Raw genomic sequence first — 16,997 nt, 5'->3', positions numbered from 1 at the left:
TACAGACAAATTTATCAGGCTGCCAGAGCTCATGCAATCACCCAAAAAACGTTTTTTTAAATGTCTTTTTATTAGTCATTTGGCTTACATTACCCTTCATTGGGCATAACATAGTTATGCATTCTGAACGCATACATGTAAACAATATCTCACCAATTATGACCATTGGACAGGCTGTTAACAGCAAACTAATGCAACACCTGTTAACTGGTACAGACTTACCGCTACCCCATGAACTGTATTCTGGGGATGTCGAGTAAACGTTATTGCAAGTTCTTGTGATTCCTTCCCTCCCAGGAGGTTCCAATTCATAATGTTTAGTTCAATCTCTGCATCCTTCACCACTGTCATCTGTCACTGTACACTGGCGCTGCTCCCCACCATTCTTGTGATCGAAAGAACTTTAAATAGCAGTTTTCAGAAAGGAGCTTTGGCTACGACCTTATGCTGATCTTCTTTTTAGAGGCATTTGATTGGTCAGTAGTTGTGTTAGTTTGTGCCCAAGTAGCCCCATGGGCGATGAACTGTTGAAGCTGTTTCTTATCTCATTACAAAACTGTTTGTGCACCAAAGTGAGGTAAACAATCCTCTACAGGCTCAATCAGCCATGGTCCTTAGACAATGCAAACACCTGCCCTATGTCAATGCTTGTTTAAGTATAGATTATAAAACTGCCCATAGGCTTTACTGTCAAATATGGTTGCTCAGTACCTTCTGCATCTCTTGATCATAACCTGCCCAGATGACCAAGCATCAACAAGGCAAGATATTGATTTGGTGGAGCACATCTTGATCAACCACTGACTGTGTATGGGTGTCTCTTCTCGAGCTGTGTGTAGCCCCATAGTGTTAAGTATGATTGTGAGATGTTGGGTCACAAGTGATACAATGCAGCTTTACAGTGACGTCTCTTCAATGCAAGCCCAAAACATTATTTCAGCTCCTACAGGTCCTTTCTCTTTCTACTTTCCCTGGCGAGGTATATTCTTGCCCTGCTACAAATGCCACTCAGACATTTTCCATTTTCATTATTAATAGGGAATGATATTTTCAGTAAAAAAGAAAGAGGGTGGTAGAAGACTTACCTGCTCCAAATGGGATATTCACCTGGATAGATTTGGTAGGGCCCATTTTCACTGTCTGGGCACATTTCTCCTCTGATCTGTGACTCTTTAAAGAATCCATTTATGTCTCCAAAAGTTAACTTTCGTTCCTAGTTCCAGTCAACAGCCCCTTCTCACCCCTCAAATTAACTCTGCTTTCATCTCTAGACAGAGGCCTTCATCCAACCAACAGTGTCCAAATGCTTCTGCCTTAGGGTGTCATTTCTTCTTACAGAAAACTCCTGACTACGTCTCTCTGAAAGTCATCTTGAACCAGCGGTGTGGTCATTGAGTCTACTGCATGCTGCAGCCCATGTCTGCTCAGTGGGAGGAGATCCTTTGCTATGCTGTGGCAGGGGCAGAGCTGCTTTGTGGTGGCAGAGACTGGCACATAGAAGTGTGACAGGGAAACAGCCTTTGTAGTGCTGTATCAGCAGTGCAACTGCTTCACTGTGGGAGAGGCTTACATGCTGAGGTGTGACAGGGAAGGAGTCTTTGTAGTGCTATAGTAAAAGTAAATGGTTGAAAAAAAAATCATTCCTAATCATCATTTTGAGAAATCAACAAACATATTCGCCCAGCTAGTGACAAATCTAACTGAATTTAAAATAGTTACATGTGTTTAAAGAATTTTTCAGAATTTGGTGGAATACAGTGTGCTGCCGCTTATTATTGAACTGGCTGTTTTTGCGCAAAATTACACAAAAGACTAGACTGCTACCATAGGCGGCCATGTTAGGTCAGAACAGGAATACTGGCGGAAATCAGTGGGTTCCTTGCCCTTACTGCCCAATGTTGAACTCAAAGTTAAAACGCTCACATGAGCGGCCATGTAGGCTCTGAACGTGATCTAATAATGCCAGAGCTGGAAAGTATATTGCTCCAAAAATAAGGATGTCCTGAACACGTGTGATCGTATCAACTGCGTGTTTCTAGATAATTAGGAATTTTAATTCAAAACCGAAATATATATCAATTTAGTGTTCGCCTTTGACAATGATAAATAAGAGGACAGGGGTTAAGTGGATATTGTAAAACTCCCTATCCATCATCAATGATCAAATAATTTATATAGGACGGCTCAAGAGCCACTGATCTAAGGAATCATTAAATCTAGCTGTTTTAGAAGTGGAAATGTTGGAGCAATGAATCAAGAAAGGTGTAAGACTTACCAATAGTGGAGTCAGACAGATGTGTAAATCTTCAACCATGGTTATTGAAGCAGGAAGAATATAGACCAGATAGACAGTTAAATCTGACAAATGTTAAAGTCATAGGACATAGTTTGTGAACCAACTCTTAGTGGCTTGATAGGTACAGAGAAAATATTTGACAGCTACCGGGAAGTACATAATCCCTAGCATGGCAACATACAGCATAAAGGCAAAAAAAGAATTACAAGATATTAGAATCATGTTTCAATACAACAGAAAAAATTATTAATACATTTCTCACAAAGACAACCATTAAAATGTGGCTAGTATTTACCATTCAAATTAAACATTTAAGCCTCGTCTTACACTGTCAATTTTATAAACCCATTTGTTCTCTTGAATGATTAACAGGAATTCAACATTATAACATATGATATTTGGTTTAATTACATTAATCACCCACTACTTCATATCATTTACAGATTGGCTGGTTTGAACATAGTGTTCGACTAGGGGCACATGTTCAGTTTTACACTTGATACGAGAATGATGTTGTATAATTCTTTTGAGTACAGGTTGCGTTGTTTTGCCAATGTAGCGTAATCCACAAGGGCACTCAATGCAGTAAATGGCATTGGGCGTGTTACAATTGGAAAAATGCTTGATAGTGAACATAAAGCCATAATAGTAAAGGTTTTCAATGTGTTGCTGGTGTCTCATGCAGCACAATGGTCACATCAAAAGTCACCAACAATGGGTAGCAACCTCAAATATTGTTGTAGGGAATTCTTGATTGGATGCGTATATGCTTTTACTAATCGATCTTTCAGATTAGGACTTATTTTGAAGGCAAACATGTTTTTTTTCCCAAAAAAACAGAGTCATCATTTAGAAGATTCCAGTGTTTACAGATGATCTTTTTAATCCTATTTGAGAGGGTTCCAAATGTGGACACACAAACAAGTCTAGAATCTTTTGGTTATTTTCTTATTTGTAGAAAGGACTCTTTATCGCAATACCATGCACACTTCAGTGATCTTTTAACCAGTCTATGAGAGTATCCAGGGATTTTCAATTTATCAGCAAGTTTGGGAGCTTTTGGGAGCTTCTGAATAATAATCCTTTTTTCCAGTGCAGTTTTGTCGCAAACATTCAAATTGACCAAAAAGAAGATTATCTTTTAGTTCCTGAGGATGATGACTGTCATATTTGAGAAGGGTATTCTAGACAGTGGGTTTAGCACGTAGGGTGGTATATAGTTTATTGTGCTCAATTTTGATGGTTAAATCCAGAAAGTTTAGGCTTACATAACTGTACTCAAGGGTAAATTTCAGGTTTGGATTTAAGGTATTAAACCAATTATGAAAGGCAAAAAGTGAGTCAGTCTCACCACACCAGATTACCAAAACATTGTCAATGTATCTCAACCATTTGGTGATATGAGACAAAAAGGGGTTGGTTTGCACATCCATGAATTTTGGCTCATAATCTGCAACGTAAATGTTTGCTATGTTTGGAGTGAAGATTCCTCCCATGGCCACACCTTTGATCTGCTCATAAAATTGTCCTTCATAAATTAAGTAGTTGCGACTGAGGGCTAATTCTGTACAATAAATGAAGTAGGGACCTGACAGGGTCGGGTTCTTTGTATTCATCAATAAGGTTTAACACTTCTGTCTGTGGTATGTTAGTATATAGGCTTCCTATGTCCATTGTCACTAGAATGTCATTGTATGAGTCAAAGGGTATAAACCTTTGATAGTATCAATACCGGCAGTGGTGTCACAAATAAAAGATGGATTATTGTTCACAAAAGGTTCAATAAAGAAGTAGACGTAGTGCGCTAGTGGCTTTAAGATGGAGCTGCATCCAGAGGCAAATGGGTGGCCTGGAGAATGTGATGGATTTTTGGGAATTTTAGGCAGAATTTATATGGCTGGTACAGTAGGATCTGATTTGTTGAGGAAGGAGAATTCTTTTGGAGTTAACCAACCCTCGTCGAGCCCTAGTTTGCTCAGTGTAGCAATCAATTTCTTGATTTGAGGAGTGGATCATTTGGGAGTTTTCTGTAGTGGTTTGATTCGTTTAGTTGTCTGAATACTTCACCATTGTATGCAGTTTTATCCATCAATACTATGCCTCCCCACTTGTCAAAGGGTTTGATCATAACATTCTGAAGAGATTATAAATTGTGCAATACAAGATGCTGCTCTTTTGAAAGAATGTACCTTTGATAACGTCGAACTTTAAAGAGACGTCTTTTTCAGTGAGTACTGTACTCTCAAAAGTTATGACTTTCTGGGACTCCACGTGGTTGGTCGGGTAAAATGTAGAAGGGTTATTTAAGCCAGTGATGCCACATACTGGAATGGGTTCAATTTTTAGCAAACGAATGTTTTCAGGCGAATAGACTGGTACCCAGAAGTGTAGTGCTGTAGCGGTGGTTCAGCTGATTTGCTGTGGCAGAGGCTGGTACCCAGATGTGTGACAGGGAAGGTGTGCACTGCGGATAGGAGGGAGGGGCTGTGCTGTGTTGTGCTATGGCAGAAGCTGGCACCCAGAAGTGTGACAGGGAAGGTGTGCCATGCGTATAAGAGGGAGGGGCAGTGCTGTGTTGTGCTGTGGCAGAAGCTGGTACCCAGAAGTGTGTAGTGCTGTAGCGGTGGTGCAGCTGCTTTGCTGTGGCAGAGGCTGGTACCCAGAAGTGTGACAGGGAAGGTGTGCACTACGTATAGGAGGGAGTGGCAGTGCTGTGTTGTGCTGTGGCAGGGGCTGGCGGGAAGAGTATACTGTGTTTGGATGCGGTAACGGTAGGAATCAGTGCTGTGTCGGGCAGGACAACTTGTACTGTGTAGGGACAGACTGAAGGGAGGAGGCAGTGCTGTGTGAGGGGAGGAGAGTGCTGTGTGAGGGGAGGACGCGGTACAAAGGCAGGGCTCAAGTGCTGTAGCCAAGGCTGGCACACAGAAGTAAGACAGGGTGGGGGGCACGGTGCTACTATATGCAGAGGAGGGGAGGGCGTTCTGTGAGATGGGAGGAGGCAGTGCTGTGGGAGGGGGGGGAGAGCTGTACATTGTCAGAGGCAGGGCGGTAAAAATAGCTAGCACACAGAAGTGTCACACGGGGAGAGGGTTATACAGCGTTCAGACGCACAGAGGGGAAACGTGTAGTGAGTGGCGTGTGGGAAAAACTAGAAGAGAGGGGAAGAATCGAGTGTGAGGGGGACTATACAGAGTCCAGATACACGGAGGCGGGGGCGTGTAGTGTTGGGGAGGTACACACTGCAAAAGAGGGCGGCAGCGCAGTGGCTGGCACAGTCGAGTGTGTGACGGGAAAGACTACACATGTCCAGATACAAAGAGGCGGGGGGCGGAGTGTAGTGCTGGGGCGGGGTGCAGTGCTGGGCGGTGCAGTGGTGTTCAGATACACGGATGTGGGGGGCGTGTAGTGTTGGGGCGGTGCACCCTGCGAGAGAGGGCGGCAGCGCAGTGGCTGGCACAGTCGAATGTGTGAGGGGAGAGACTACACATGTCCAGATACATAGAGGCGGGGGGTGTAGTGCTGGGGCGTTGCAGTGGTTTTCAGATACACTGATGTGGGGGGCGTGTAGTGTGTGGCGGTGCACACTAGTATGGAGAGCGGCAGCGCAGTGGTGTTCAGATACACGGATGTGTGGGTGCAGTGGTGTTCAGATACACGGATGTGGGGGTGCAGTGGTGTTCAGATACACGGATGTGGGGGTGCAGTGGTGTTCAGATACACCGATGTGGGGGCGTGTAGTTTGTGGCGGTGCACACTAGTATGGAGAGCGGCAGGGCAGTGGTGTTAAGATACACGGATGTGGGGGTGCAGTGGTGTTCAGATACACGGATGTGGGGGCGTGTAGTGTGTGGCGGTGCACACTAGTATGGAGAGCGGCAGCGCAGTGGTGTTCAGATACACGGATGTGGGGGGGCGTGTAGTGCTGGGGCGGTGCAGTGGTGTTCAGATACACGGATGTGGGGGTGCAGTGGTGTTCAGATACACCGATGTGGGGGTGCAGTGGTGTTCGGATACACGGATGTGGGGGTGCAGTGGTGTTCAGATACACGGATGTGGGGGCGTGTAGTGTGTGGCGGTGCACACTAGTATGGAGAGCGGCAGGGCAGTGGTGTTAAGATACACGGATGTGGGGGTGCAGTGGTGTTCAGATACACGGATGTGGGGGTGCAGTGGTGTTCAGATACACGGATGTGGGGGCGTGTAGTGTGTGGCGGTGCACACTAGTATGGAGAGCGGCAGGGCAGTGGTGTTAAGATACACGGATGTGGGGGTGCAGTGGTGTTCAGATACACGGATGTGGGGGCGTGTAGTGTGTGGCGGTGCACACTAGTATGGAGAGCGGCAGCGCAGTGGTGTTAAGATACACGGATGTGGGGGTGCAGTGGTGTTCAGATACACGGATGTGGGGGTGCAGTGGTGTTCAGATACAAGGATGTGGGGGCGTGTAGTGTGTGGCGGTGCACACTAGTATGGAGAGCGGCAGGGCAGTGGTGTTAAGATACACGGATGTGGGGGTGCAGTGGTGTTCAGATACACGGATGTGGGGGCGTGTAGTGTGTGGCGGTGCACACTAGTATGGAGAGCGGCAGGGCAGTGGTGTTAAGATACACGGATGTGGGGGTGCAGTGGTGTTCAGATACACGGATGTGGGGGCGTGTAGTGTGTGGCGGTGCACACTAGTATGGAGAGCGGCAGCGCAGTGGTGTTCAGATACACGGATGTGGGGGGGCGTGTAGTGCTGGGGCGGTGCAGTGGTGTTCAGATACACGGATGTGGGGGTGCAGTGGTGTTCAGATACACCGATGTGGGGGTGCAGTGGTGTTCGGATACACGGATGTGGGGGTGCAGTGGTGTTCAGATACACGGATGTGGGGGCGTGTAGTGTGTGGCGGTGCACACTAGTATGGAGAGCGGCAGGGCAGTGGTGTTCAGATACACGGATGTGGGGGTGCAGTGGTGTTCAGATACACGGATGTGGGGGCGTGTAGGGCTGGGGCACTGCACACTAGGAGGGAGGGCGCAGTGGCTGGCATGTGCCCGTCCGTGGGCGCGGAGGCACGCAGTGTGGGATCAGGGGCGGGCGTGCAGCGAGCCCCGAGGCGCTGGAGGGCGGGAGCCGAGGCACGGGGAGCTCCTCCTCCCCGGGGCCGAGCGCTGGCTGGGCGGGGGCAGCGTCTGATCTCCCCGGAGAGCCGCCGCCGCTGCTGGATGGGTCCCGCTCCGCGCCGCCTTGGAAGTGCCGCGGCTCCGCCTCCCCTCCGGCCGCCCTTCATGCGCTGACGCTTCCGCCTAGAGGCGCCTCTCTCTCCCGCGCGTCTCCCGCCTCGCCCCGGCGCTGATCAGCCGAGGCCCCGCTCCATGAGCTGAAGGCGGGGCGGCCGCAGCCATGGCCCGCTACACGCTCCCAGCCATGCTGGACTGGCTGTACGGCGGGGTGGACCCCAGCTTCGAGGGCAACGGGGGACCCGAGTGCGCAGCCTTCTTGTCCCCGGGCCAGAGGCTGCTGGAGAGCCTGGTGCTGCTCTGTCTCTCGCTGCTGGAGGCGGGCCTAGCCCTCCGGAGGATCACCCAGCCCCCGGAGGAGCAAGGGGGCTGCAGGGAGCATGTGCCGGCCCGGGAAGCATGTCCGTGCCAAGGCAACGTGGTGGCAAAGGAGGGCAGGCTGTGCCAGAGCAGCATGCACTGCCACGGTGGCTGCACTGGCCGGGAGCTGGCAGTGGCCGGAGAGGACCAGCGCTGCCAGGTGGGATGCGGTAACAAGGATGCTGCAGGGACCGCTGAGCGGCTCTGTCAGGGGGCCTGGGACCACAACTCCAAGGGACCCTTTGATCACAATAACAAGCCCTTGACGCCAGAGTGTGCTCCGACTGGGAACCACCAGCACGAGCCGCCGAAGGATCAGTGTGACGGGGTGACCAAGGACACACAGGATGATGGCGCCGGGTACCGAGAGGGCAGGATGTCCAATGACCACAAGGGCGTTATGGCTAGAGACCAGAATGCCATGGTTGCCTCCTGGCCCCGGGGGCCACCCGTTAGGCAGGAGAGCCTGGGCAAGAACTTGCTGCTGGTAGCCATGTGCCTCACATTTGGGATTGAGGTGGGCTTCAAGTTTGCTACTAAGACCGTCATCTACCTGTTGAATCCCTGCCATGTGGTCACCATGATGCAGGTAAGTGGTACTTACCCATCACAGTTGAATGCGTATGAGTTGTCTAGGCACCCTTACAGAAGGAAACATCATAATGTGACACGACGCAGAAATGATGTGGTGTGCATGAGCCCACTGCGTGCTTTATAAGCAACGCAGCGTGTCCTAAACCATATTTTAACCTAAGGCAGTGGTCTTCAAACTTTTTAATGCCGCGCCCCCCCAGTTGAAAAATAAAAATCATTGGCCCCCCCCTCAGAATTTTTCACAATTATTTTAGAAAGATGGCAATGTTTAAATAGGTCTAAACCTATTTAAACATTGCAGTAAAGTACTGTTACCTTTTTAAAACTGCAATAACATGCTTCTGCTTAAAACAAAGGCATGTTATCTGTATAATATTTCTTTTGGCCAGAGTTTGCCGCCCCCCCTGGGATCACTTGAGGCCCCCCAGTTTGAAGACCTCTGACCTAAGGGATCATAGTACATGCGCTACATATCCCTTCAAGAAACTGGCAATCCTTGTACAACGCACAAAGTGAATACAAGATCTTAAAAAACATTTCCCGGTGAACTTTAGGCCTCCTGTTAAGAATAGCTTCCCGCCCACCTTCTACCATGGCATGACTGAATATTACATTTCACAATTCAAGAAATAAAACAAGGATGACATTATGACCCCACTACATTAGACTGGACCGTGTTTGTGCATATCATGTTTGCTTATGGGAAGACGCATTTCAGTTGCTGTGCTACAATGCATAATTATTCCATGCATGAGATCGTTGCAATGCCTCCTGTGTTGCAAGGTTTTTCTTGGCTTGTTCGCATTTTGGTGATACAAATATGCCACATCCCATCAGTCCTTTGCTGGATTATGCACTGTTACTCCATCGCAGCTCTTCCGCTGTTAAGCCTTTGGAATATATCTGCTGTTTGCTTTCTGAATTCTCAAGTCAACCCATTGTGTGATAACGCCCTTAAAATTTAGGTCCAAACCTCCTCTGTTTTAGCTTCTCATCGTGTTAGAATGTTGCTTGCTGTTCAGGACATGCTTGGACTAGCACAGATTGGTTATGCAAGTGGTTGGTCATGGCTGCAGATGTTTCAGATCACACTGTGTAGCATATCATACGTGCAGTGGTTTCCCCAGCAAGGGCACTGATTTCGTAACCTTACTCACAACGGTTACAAAACGGAGGTGATTCAAACACAATTTTTTTGGACTGAATTTGCTAGGGTTGTGCGATGAACTCGTCATCTGTGGAGTTTACGCAGACTGATGGGACATCGAAAAAGCACATGAAAGATGTCACGCTTGGGTAGTCAGCATCTCAGTAACCATGATCGCTTGTACCTTCAAGAGAAGAGCTGTTGTTGGAGACCCTCCTGCTCTGTGCCATCAGTAGATTGATCATCTGTAGGGAGAGAGTGATGCTTTTCTGTGATTGCCTCACAGCTGGAAATGTATTTCTATTTGTAGATTCCTGTTGTAAGAGATAGTATCTTTTTAGAAGTGACCTTGAGACGTGGAAACAACTCATTTTGTCAGAAATGCGCATAAACCGAATTGCCCAGCTCCCTACAATTATCTGAGCATGCGTCACTCTAGAAAAGAACATTTCTCAAGGTTGAGATGGAGGATGGCCCTATCCATACTTGCTCTTGATGCCCAAAGAGCCCAGAGTGATCACAGGGAGCTCATCCTGTAAGACACAGCCAGCCTCCAGCTGCTAGGCTTTAGTGTTTCCTTTTCTCTGTTGCTTGGTCAGTAGGCGTTGATCGTGCTGTGGCATTTTTTTGGTCTTTGGTAGTTAAAAGGTATTGTGAATCCTGTTAATCTGTTTTGGGTAGCACCTGTGTCAATGTGTGACCAATTAGATTTCATATAATTGTTAGTAATTTTGTGTTTGCATTATGGCACCAATACAATGAACCTGAAATGCAACCAGTCCTGTTGCAGGTGACATGCTTGAAAGGAAATGTTCTTCATACCTTTAACATGGAAGGTCTTTGGCTACCATAACAACTCTCCCTAGTTCCTACTTGCCATCTCATATGAGATTGCTCAAATTCCTAGTTCCATTCCTATCAATGTCCTCCACAATCCTATTCATTAGAAGTTGCATGTGAATCAAACAAGCAAATGTTACCCCTAAATAACAGATGGCATCGCCTGCTCATGCCTATCCTAAAGTGGTAGCCCATTGAGGCCACCGGTAGCCCGTATTTGGAACATGTTTTCAGCAAAAACTAATAATTTCTTCTGCATCTGCAGCAGTGTTCCATCTCGATTTGATGTTATTCGTCAACATTTTGGTCACTACCTATTTTGGTCAGTGTCCATACGGATTGGGGTCAAAGGTTATTGCTCAGTTTGTACCTTGCTTTCCAATAAAACCTAGTGGCAGATCCCCGTTAGGTATGACTCTAGACTAACGAGCCTCATAAACTGTTATAGTCCTAAAAGCAAAACTAATATCCAAACTCCTGGTCGCCATCATCTTCCACCTCACATCATCAAATGTTTTATTTACATTTAATCCTGATATTGCGCTGGGTGTGATGTTGCTAGCGACTTGGATCTGATCTTCTAACACTCTTGAGCTGACCAGTGCTCTCCTTTCCTGAGTGAACACCACTTGTCCCTTACAGACAGTAGCATTCTCCTGTTCTGGTGGAGTAAACTCATACCAGATCCTGATGTCAGTTTTTTTTGTAGTGAGGTTGGATGATCCCTTTTGCACCTTTGAGGAAATCGCATTGTCCAGGATGGTTCTAGCAGCTGCTTTCCTATGTTTGTTGAAAAACTTGTTCTGGATATTTCCATCGAGAACCCCTTCCATTAAAGCAAGAATAGCCTGCCCGATACCTCTCACCATCGAGTCCATCAGCCACCTCCGGACCAAGACAGGGAGTGAAATACCTTCCAAGTCAACTTTGGTATTAGTTAACCTGTCTTACTCCAAAAATATAATGCCCCATAACAATCTCAATACTGTCTAATAATTCTTTTGAAGTTAGTCACAGGTTAGGTTAGCCATTCTCAAACTTGCCTAAGAATATATCTGCATTATCTTTCTTATTCTGTAACTTGCAAATTTATCCCCAGGATCACAGTATTGTCCCCGGTATAAAGCATACTGTGTTTTAGCCGTCTAGCCTGATGCGCTCACATCACGAGCGAAACGGTATCATCAAAGGAGGGTAACTTCATTACAGATTGCACTAATCTTCACATGCTCTTCGATATCCATAACATCACAGGAAATTACACCAAGAAACCTTCAAGCCCTATTAAATCACAAGAAATGGTGGCCCCATCCTTTAATTTCGATAAAATCAGTAGAAGCAGATAAAAGAAACTCCTTCAACAAGTCTAAAACTAATCAAAACCTAATATAAAGGAACAAAGAATTGCAGACATAGCAGGTACAAGGAGACATATTGTGGGCACTTGGACATCATCTTGTCAAGGACATCCTTCAGCTTTGAAATTAGGTACTATGACACATAAGGTCTGCAGTCCAGCTTTCTGTTGGCTGCATTTAGTGCAGGTGAACAAAAGCATCTCAGCTTTGATGGGTGTTGAGGAAGTGACTCACTTGAAAACTAAGAGCCTTCCGAATATAAAGCTTCCAGGAAAGAGTCACAAATGCATTGTGCTCAGTTGTACTCCTGATGATTCAGATGCAGCACTCGGTTGCCTAGCAAGGATGAGGTCCCTAATTTGTAAGCCCATTGCTGGTTTCAGGGATCAGTAAATTGCCACAGACAGTTAAGATGAGAAACGTGTCAGAAAGGGCCTGGTCACTCTACTAGTAACAACGCCTTTAGATGTTGAATTGTTCAAGTGACAAAAGATCTCCAATTTTGGGACATGTTTATTTGGCACACTTTCTGTCACTCAATAATTGTATCCTGTATTTGCTGACTGTGGAGGGCATACAACAGGACAAGTGTTTACTTTGTGGTCTAATAATCAGAAGTGCGGCTGCACCATGGCAGGATGTGCCTGCCTGGGCCACCTCATTACTACTTTTAGCTGCATCAAATACAGGAATTTGAGGCCTACATAGATCGATGCAAATCTGCTAGGTAAAGCACTTGAAAGACTCTAAAAATCAGCATAAACATTTCTCAAACCTGTCCTGTGAGCTGAAGCAGGAAAAAAGTTGACCTATTGCCAGCTGGACACAGCCATGTTCCAAATACCTGTCTTATTTGTTGCATTGCTTCTATCAACCCCCTATTTTTTTTTTAAAGGGTTGTAAAACCATCTTTTTAGGTCTTGCCTACAAGCACCTTTTAGATGTTTGTGGCCAAGACTTATTGCATACTATACAATTTACAGAATGGCCTTTGAGTCATTTGCTTGCTCATGATTGGATGGATTTCTTGCCTGTATCAATATTTTGCTCCTTATTTAGTGGCCTTTCTTCATATTCTTGTGTTTTGTCCAGCCCCTGGAGCACGCTTTCTGCACATTATTTCAGATTGGGAATCTTGTATCCTCTCACTGCTGACATGAGGGGGCTACTCTTAATCAAGTTTCAGCACTCCATGGGTGTGTATCATTTTTGTCCCCATCTCTACCTCTCATCCAGTCACTTCTGCCCCCCTGTTTGTACGTTGCCCCCGCCCCGCCCCGCCCTTGCCGCAGGGATATATATATATATATATATATATATATATAGAATATGTATGTGTCAGCCTGAACAAAAACATAAAAGTGACGTTATGGTTAGCTTAGGTTTTATGGCCTTGAAGTACTTTAATAAAAAAAAAAATCAAAGTCACTGAAAAATCACAGTTAAAGCGTGAGTATTGTAACAAAACCTAAAAACCACTAAAATTCCTCAGTTCTAGTTTAGTGAACTAGCCGTAACCTGCACCTGTCATTCACTACTTTTGACCTTACACCTGACATCAATTATGACAACTCTGATGACCCCACCTATTCCATCTATTTGCACCAATATCCTGTCTTTGGCCTTGTGCAGAGGGAGGTAGCCACCTGACCAGACCCTGTGCCCAATACTCTGTTGGCAACCAGCAAACACGGTGCATAGCCTTTGTGTGAGAGCAGCAGTGGTTGGGTACAGGGCATGGCCTTTGACCAGGGCTTGTGGCCAATCATCCGCCGACAGCTAACTCCTGCTGTGTGTTGGCTTCACCTCTGTGCAATAGATGGTTGGTGCGAGGCATGAACTACAGCAAGGCCATGAGCCCATCCCTCCACATGTGGGTGGCCAACCCCTAGTGCACATGGCGTTTAGCAAGTGTAGCATGGGTTGGCTGCAGGGCTTGGCCTTCAGCCACGCCATACACTCCATGGGGTGATCAACCCCCATTACTCACACCTTCTGGCTGAGTGCAGCGAGGGTTGGCTACAGAGCCTGACCTATGGCCAGGCTGTTCACCAAGCCGTCCACAGGTGACCAATCCCCCTGCACGCAACCTTTGTCTACGTGCCGCAGTGGTTGACAGAAGGGCATGATTACCGGCCAGGACCTGCATCAAAATGGTTGTCAGCGACCAACCCTGCTGCATAAGGTATTCAGTCCTGCTCAGCGGGGATTAGCCACAGATCCTGGCCTGTGGCCAGGCTCTCCAGTCAGTCCAACCTCCACTGCGCTTGGCCTTTGGCCTTGTGCATAGGGGGGTGACAACTTTTTCACTATTTTTTTTTTTTTTTTTTAATTATCTTACGTAGTCCAATGTCAACAGCTGTACCATAGATGATGTCATCCTCATACCCTCAACGACGTCCTCTATCTTGTCATAAGACGTCCATAACAGCAGCATGAACTATTGGTAATTTACTGTAACACTCGATTTTTCATTGATGTTTAGTTTTTGTTTCTTAACCATAGTTACGCTCTCAACTTCCAGTGAAATTCTGAGCTTCTTTCCCCCATATATTAAGATCTTATAAACCAAGCTAACCATAACCTCACTTTAACCTTTGTTTTTTTTCAGTGGCTTTCGGTGTTTTTGTGATCCTATACCACATCTAATTGTTCCTAGTGCAAAACAACTTGTTTGTGGCCAATCCCTGTTCTCACTCCCAAACCCCCGCAGTGCACAACATTTGGGCCTGCGCGGCCGTGATTGTCCACAGCGCTTAGCCTTCAACCAGGCCCTGCGGCCAACCCCGCTGCGCCTTCAGCTGTGCGCTGTAGAGGTTAGGCGTAGCGCTTGGCCGCCCACCATGCCATGCGCAGATGGGATTGGTCGCAGGAACTGGCACACGGTGCAGGTAGCCTTAAATTGATTAATAATAAAACCTGTTATTTGCAGCGCTTAGAAAACACGACGACTGCGTTTAAAGCACTGTATAAAAGCCATGCTGTTATTATTTGTGATATTGGTCTGTAGGAGAGACAAACGAGGCTGTTGCACCGCAGGCAGGCTTCCTTACCACGCACAGACAGGTTAAACAGGACTAGCGCCTTGTGTTGTCATGGCGCTATCTACCACCGTTATCTGCCCCCGCAAATGTCTCCGTTCTCACTCAAACGTTTTGAACTGAACCTTGCAGAACATTCTGTCCCCGTCCTGATAAAGCATGTCAGTGGAACTACTTATCGCCCGTCACCACCTTCGTTGTCAGACCCGCTCCCAACTTATTGGTCTGTCATCACTCCCAGTGGGTTCACTAGCACTGCGATGGATGCCGCCGCGCTATTTATTATAGCGCCTAGATGTCGAACACTGATTAATTTAAACACAAATTGGCCATTGGGTCCCTGCCAACTGCGTATTTAAGCAGAATTCCCCTTTCTTGTTGTAAAGATGCTTAAAAGGCAAATGAAATGAGTTTGCGAAAAAATACAGACCGAGAACGTAGAAGCCTTGGTACTCCGAAATCAGCCAGAAAACTGTTTAATAAACAGAGGCGGCTTCCCTTTGATGTCTGCAAGGTTCAGCGTAGTAGGGAACCTGCTGGTTTAATGTCGCACGAAAGCTTACAACTATGAAAACACTGCAAGCTGTTACTTTTTGTAACAAGCGTTCGAGTTTTGATCTTGTAAGATTTGAAAGAAGGGGGTTATGCAGATGTTTTCATTTTGACATTTCAAAACAATTCTCAATCGGGAAACGGTGTTTAATTACTTGCGGGAAGAATTTGCACATAGATCCATGGCGCTTTACATAATTTACAGGATTGCTAATGAGTATGATTATGTCCATACACTGTTTATTTGATGTAAACTTGCATTTGATGGTGGTCACTAATAAAACTGGATAATGTTGAGGTGTGAATGTCGGTATCTGTCATGAATGAACCAGTGACGTAGCTCTGTATTCATATGAACAAAAAAGATCTTTAATCTGACTTGGAACTGAAACTTTATCTATATATTAAAAGTAATACAGTTACTGTATTTACTTTGTATCCTAGTTTTGAAAGACATTTTGTTGGCTTCATATTTTATTAAGTGGAGCGAAGACACCATAACATTGAATAGAATTAATAATTAATGCATAGTGTGGCACAGTTCCCTTTAGGAGGTATTTACTATAAATAAATGATAATGGGCCAGACTGTCTGAGCCCTATAAGGAGAGAGGATTTATCTGCATGAAAACAAGCAAAGGCGGGGTTACAGGATATGGCGCTCTTTCTTTTTGAAACCAGAAGGCGCCAAGTTGCGGATGGGCTTTGGAGTAGGAGCCTGAGCAAGCCAGAGGATGCTCTTATGTGGTTAGAGAAAGGAGGTCTTTCCAGTTGTCATTTCCACTTTTGTTGGACACTGAAACTCTAACACTAGTTGCCTGAGTCGTGACAATTACTTACTGTTCTTTAAGAGGTCCTAGCTCTGGGTTGTGAAGACCATGGCCTGTACCTGAGGAGACGCTGGGGCCTGCTCACCGCCAGGCACATATGTGGCAAACGGGACAGGAGAAACTAATTAAATGAATAGGACAGGAGATCAGTCCGCCAGGAAGAGCGCACACATGCATCCGTAAAGGGGGACGCGGATAGAGCCGCAGTGGGAACAAGAAGCGGCACTTACACAAATAGCCAACACATTCCTCCTCCCTTTCTCCCTTCACTCTCTTTTTTTCTTTTTCTCTCCCTGCCATCCTTTTTCTATCCCATCCTCTTCTCTTTCCAGTTGCTCGCTACTTCTTTCCTTCACCCGTATCTCTAGTTCCACTCCCTCTCTTACATCCATTTTAAGTCTACCCCCTTTTATCCTCTTTCTTCCTTGATTTCTCTCCATTCCCTTCCCCTCTGTCATTCGTCTCTGTCTCCATCCTCTCTCTCTATCTTTCCCGATTTTCCCCTGCTGTGGTTGATGCAATAAGTGACAAAGGCACCATAGGAGGGCGTGGATTTCAGAATCCGGCCACCAGTGGCTTCAGCCCACCAGGGAAATGCAAGATGGATTATCTGACCAGTTTGGCCCTGGATACAGACACGAGTATCAAACTCCCAAAACAAACTCACAGATAGCAGCACTGGGACTTGGAGAGATGGCCTGGCTACTGGCAAGAGGCAAGAAGACAGAATTGGTCACTCAGGTGGGAGCATAGT

General features: G+C 46.3%; 1 protein-coding gene across 1 annotated transcript in view; it reads left to right on the top strand.

The window, feature by feature from the left end:
- Positions 1 to 7,301: 7,301 nt before the first annotated feature.
- The window catches only part of TMEM164 (transmembrane protein 164), a 284,841-nt gene continuing 275,145 nt past the window's right edge, over positions 7,302 to 16,997 (top strand). The window contains exon 1 of the mRNA XM_069211436.1: positions 7,302 to 8,471. Within this exon, the coding sequence (XP_069067537.1) occupies positions 7,686 to 8,471 (786 nt within the window). The 5' untranslated portion in view covers positions 7,302 to 7,685. The remainder of the gene's footprint in view (positions 8,472 to 16,997) is intronic.

This window comes from Pleurodeles waltl, chromosome 2_1 (genome assembly GCF_031143425.1).
Source record: "Pleurodeles waltl isolate 20211129_DDA chromosome 2_1, aPleWal1.hap1.20221129, whole genome shotgun sequence".
NCBI classification, from domain to species: Eukaryota; Metazoa; Chordata; class Amphibia; order Caudata; family Salamandridae; genus Pleurodeles; species Pleurodeles waltl.
The sequence above is the reverse complement of the archived record's forward strand: the minus strand, read 5'-3'. Positions and strand labels throughout refer to the sequence as shown.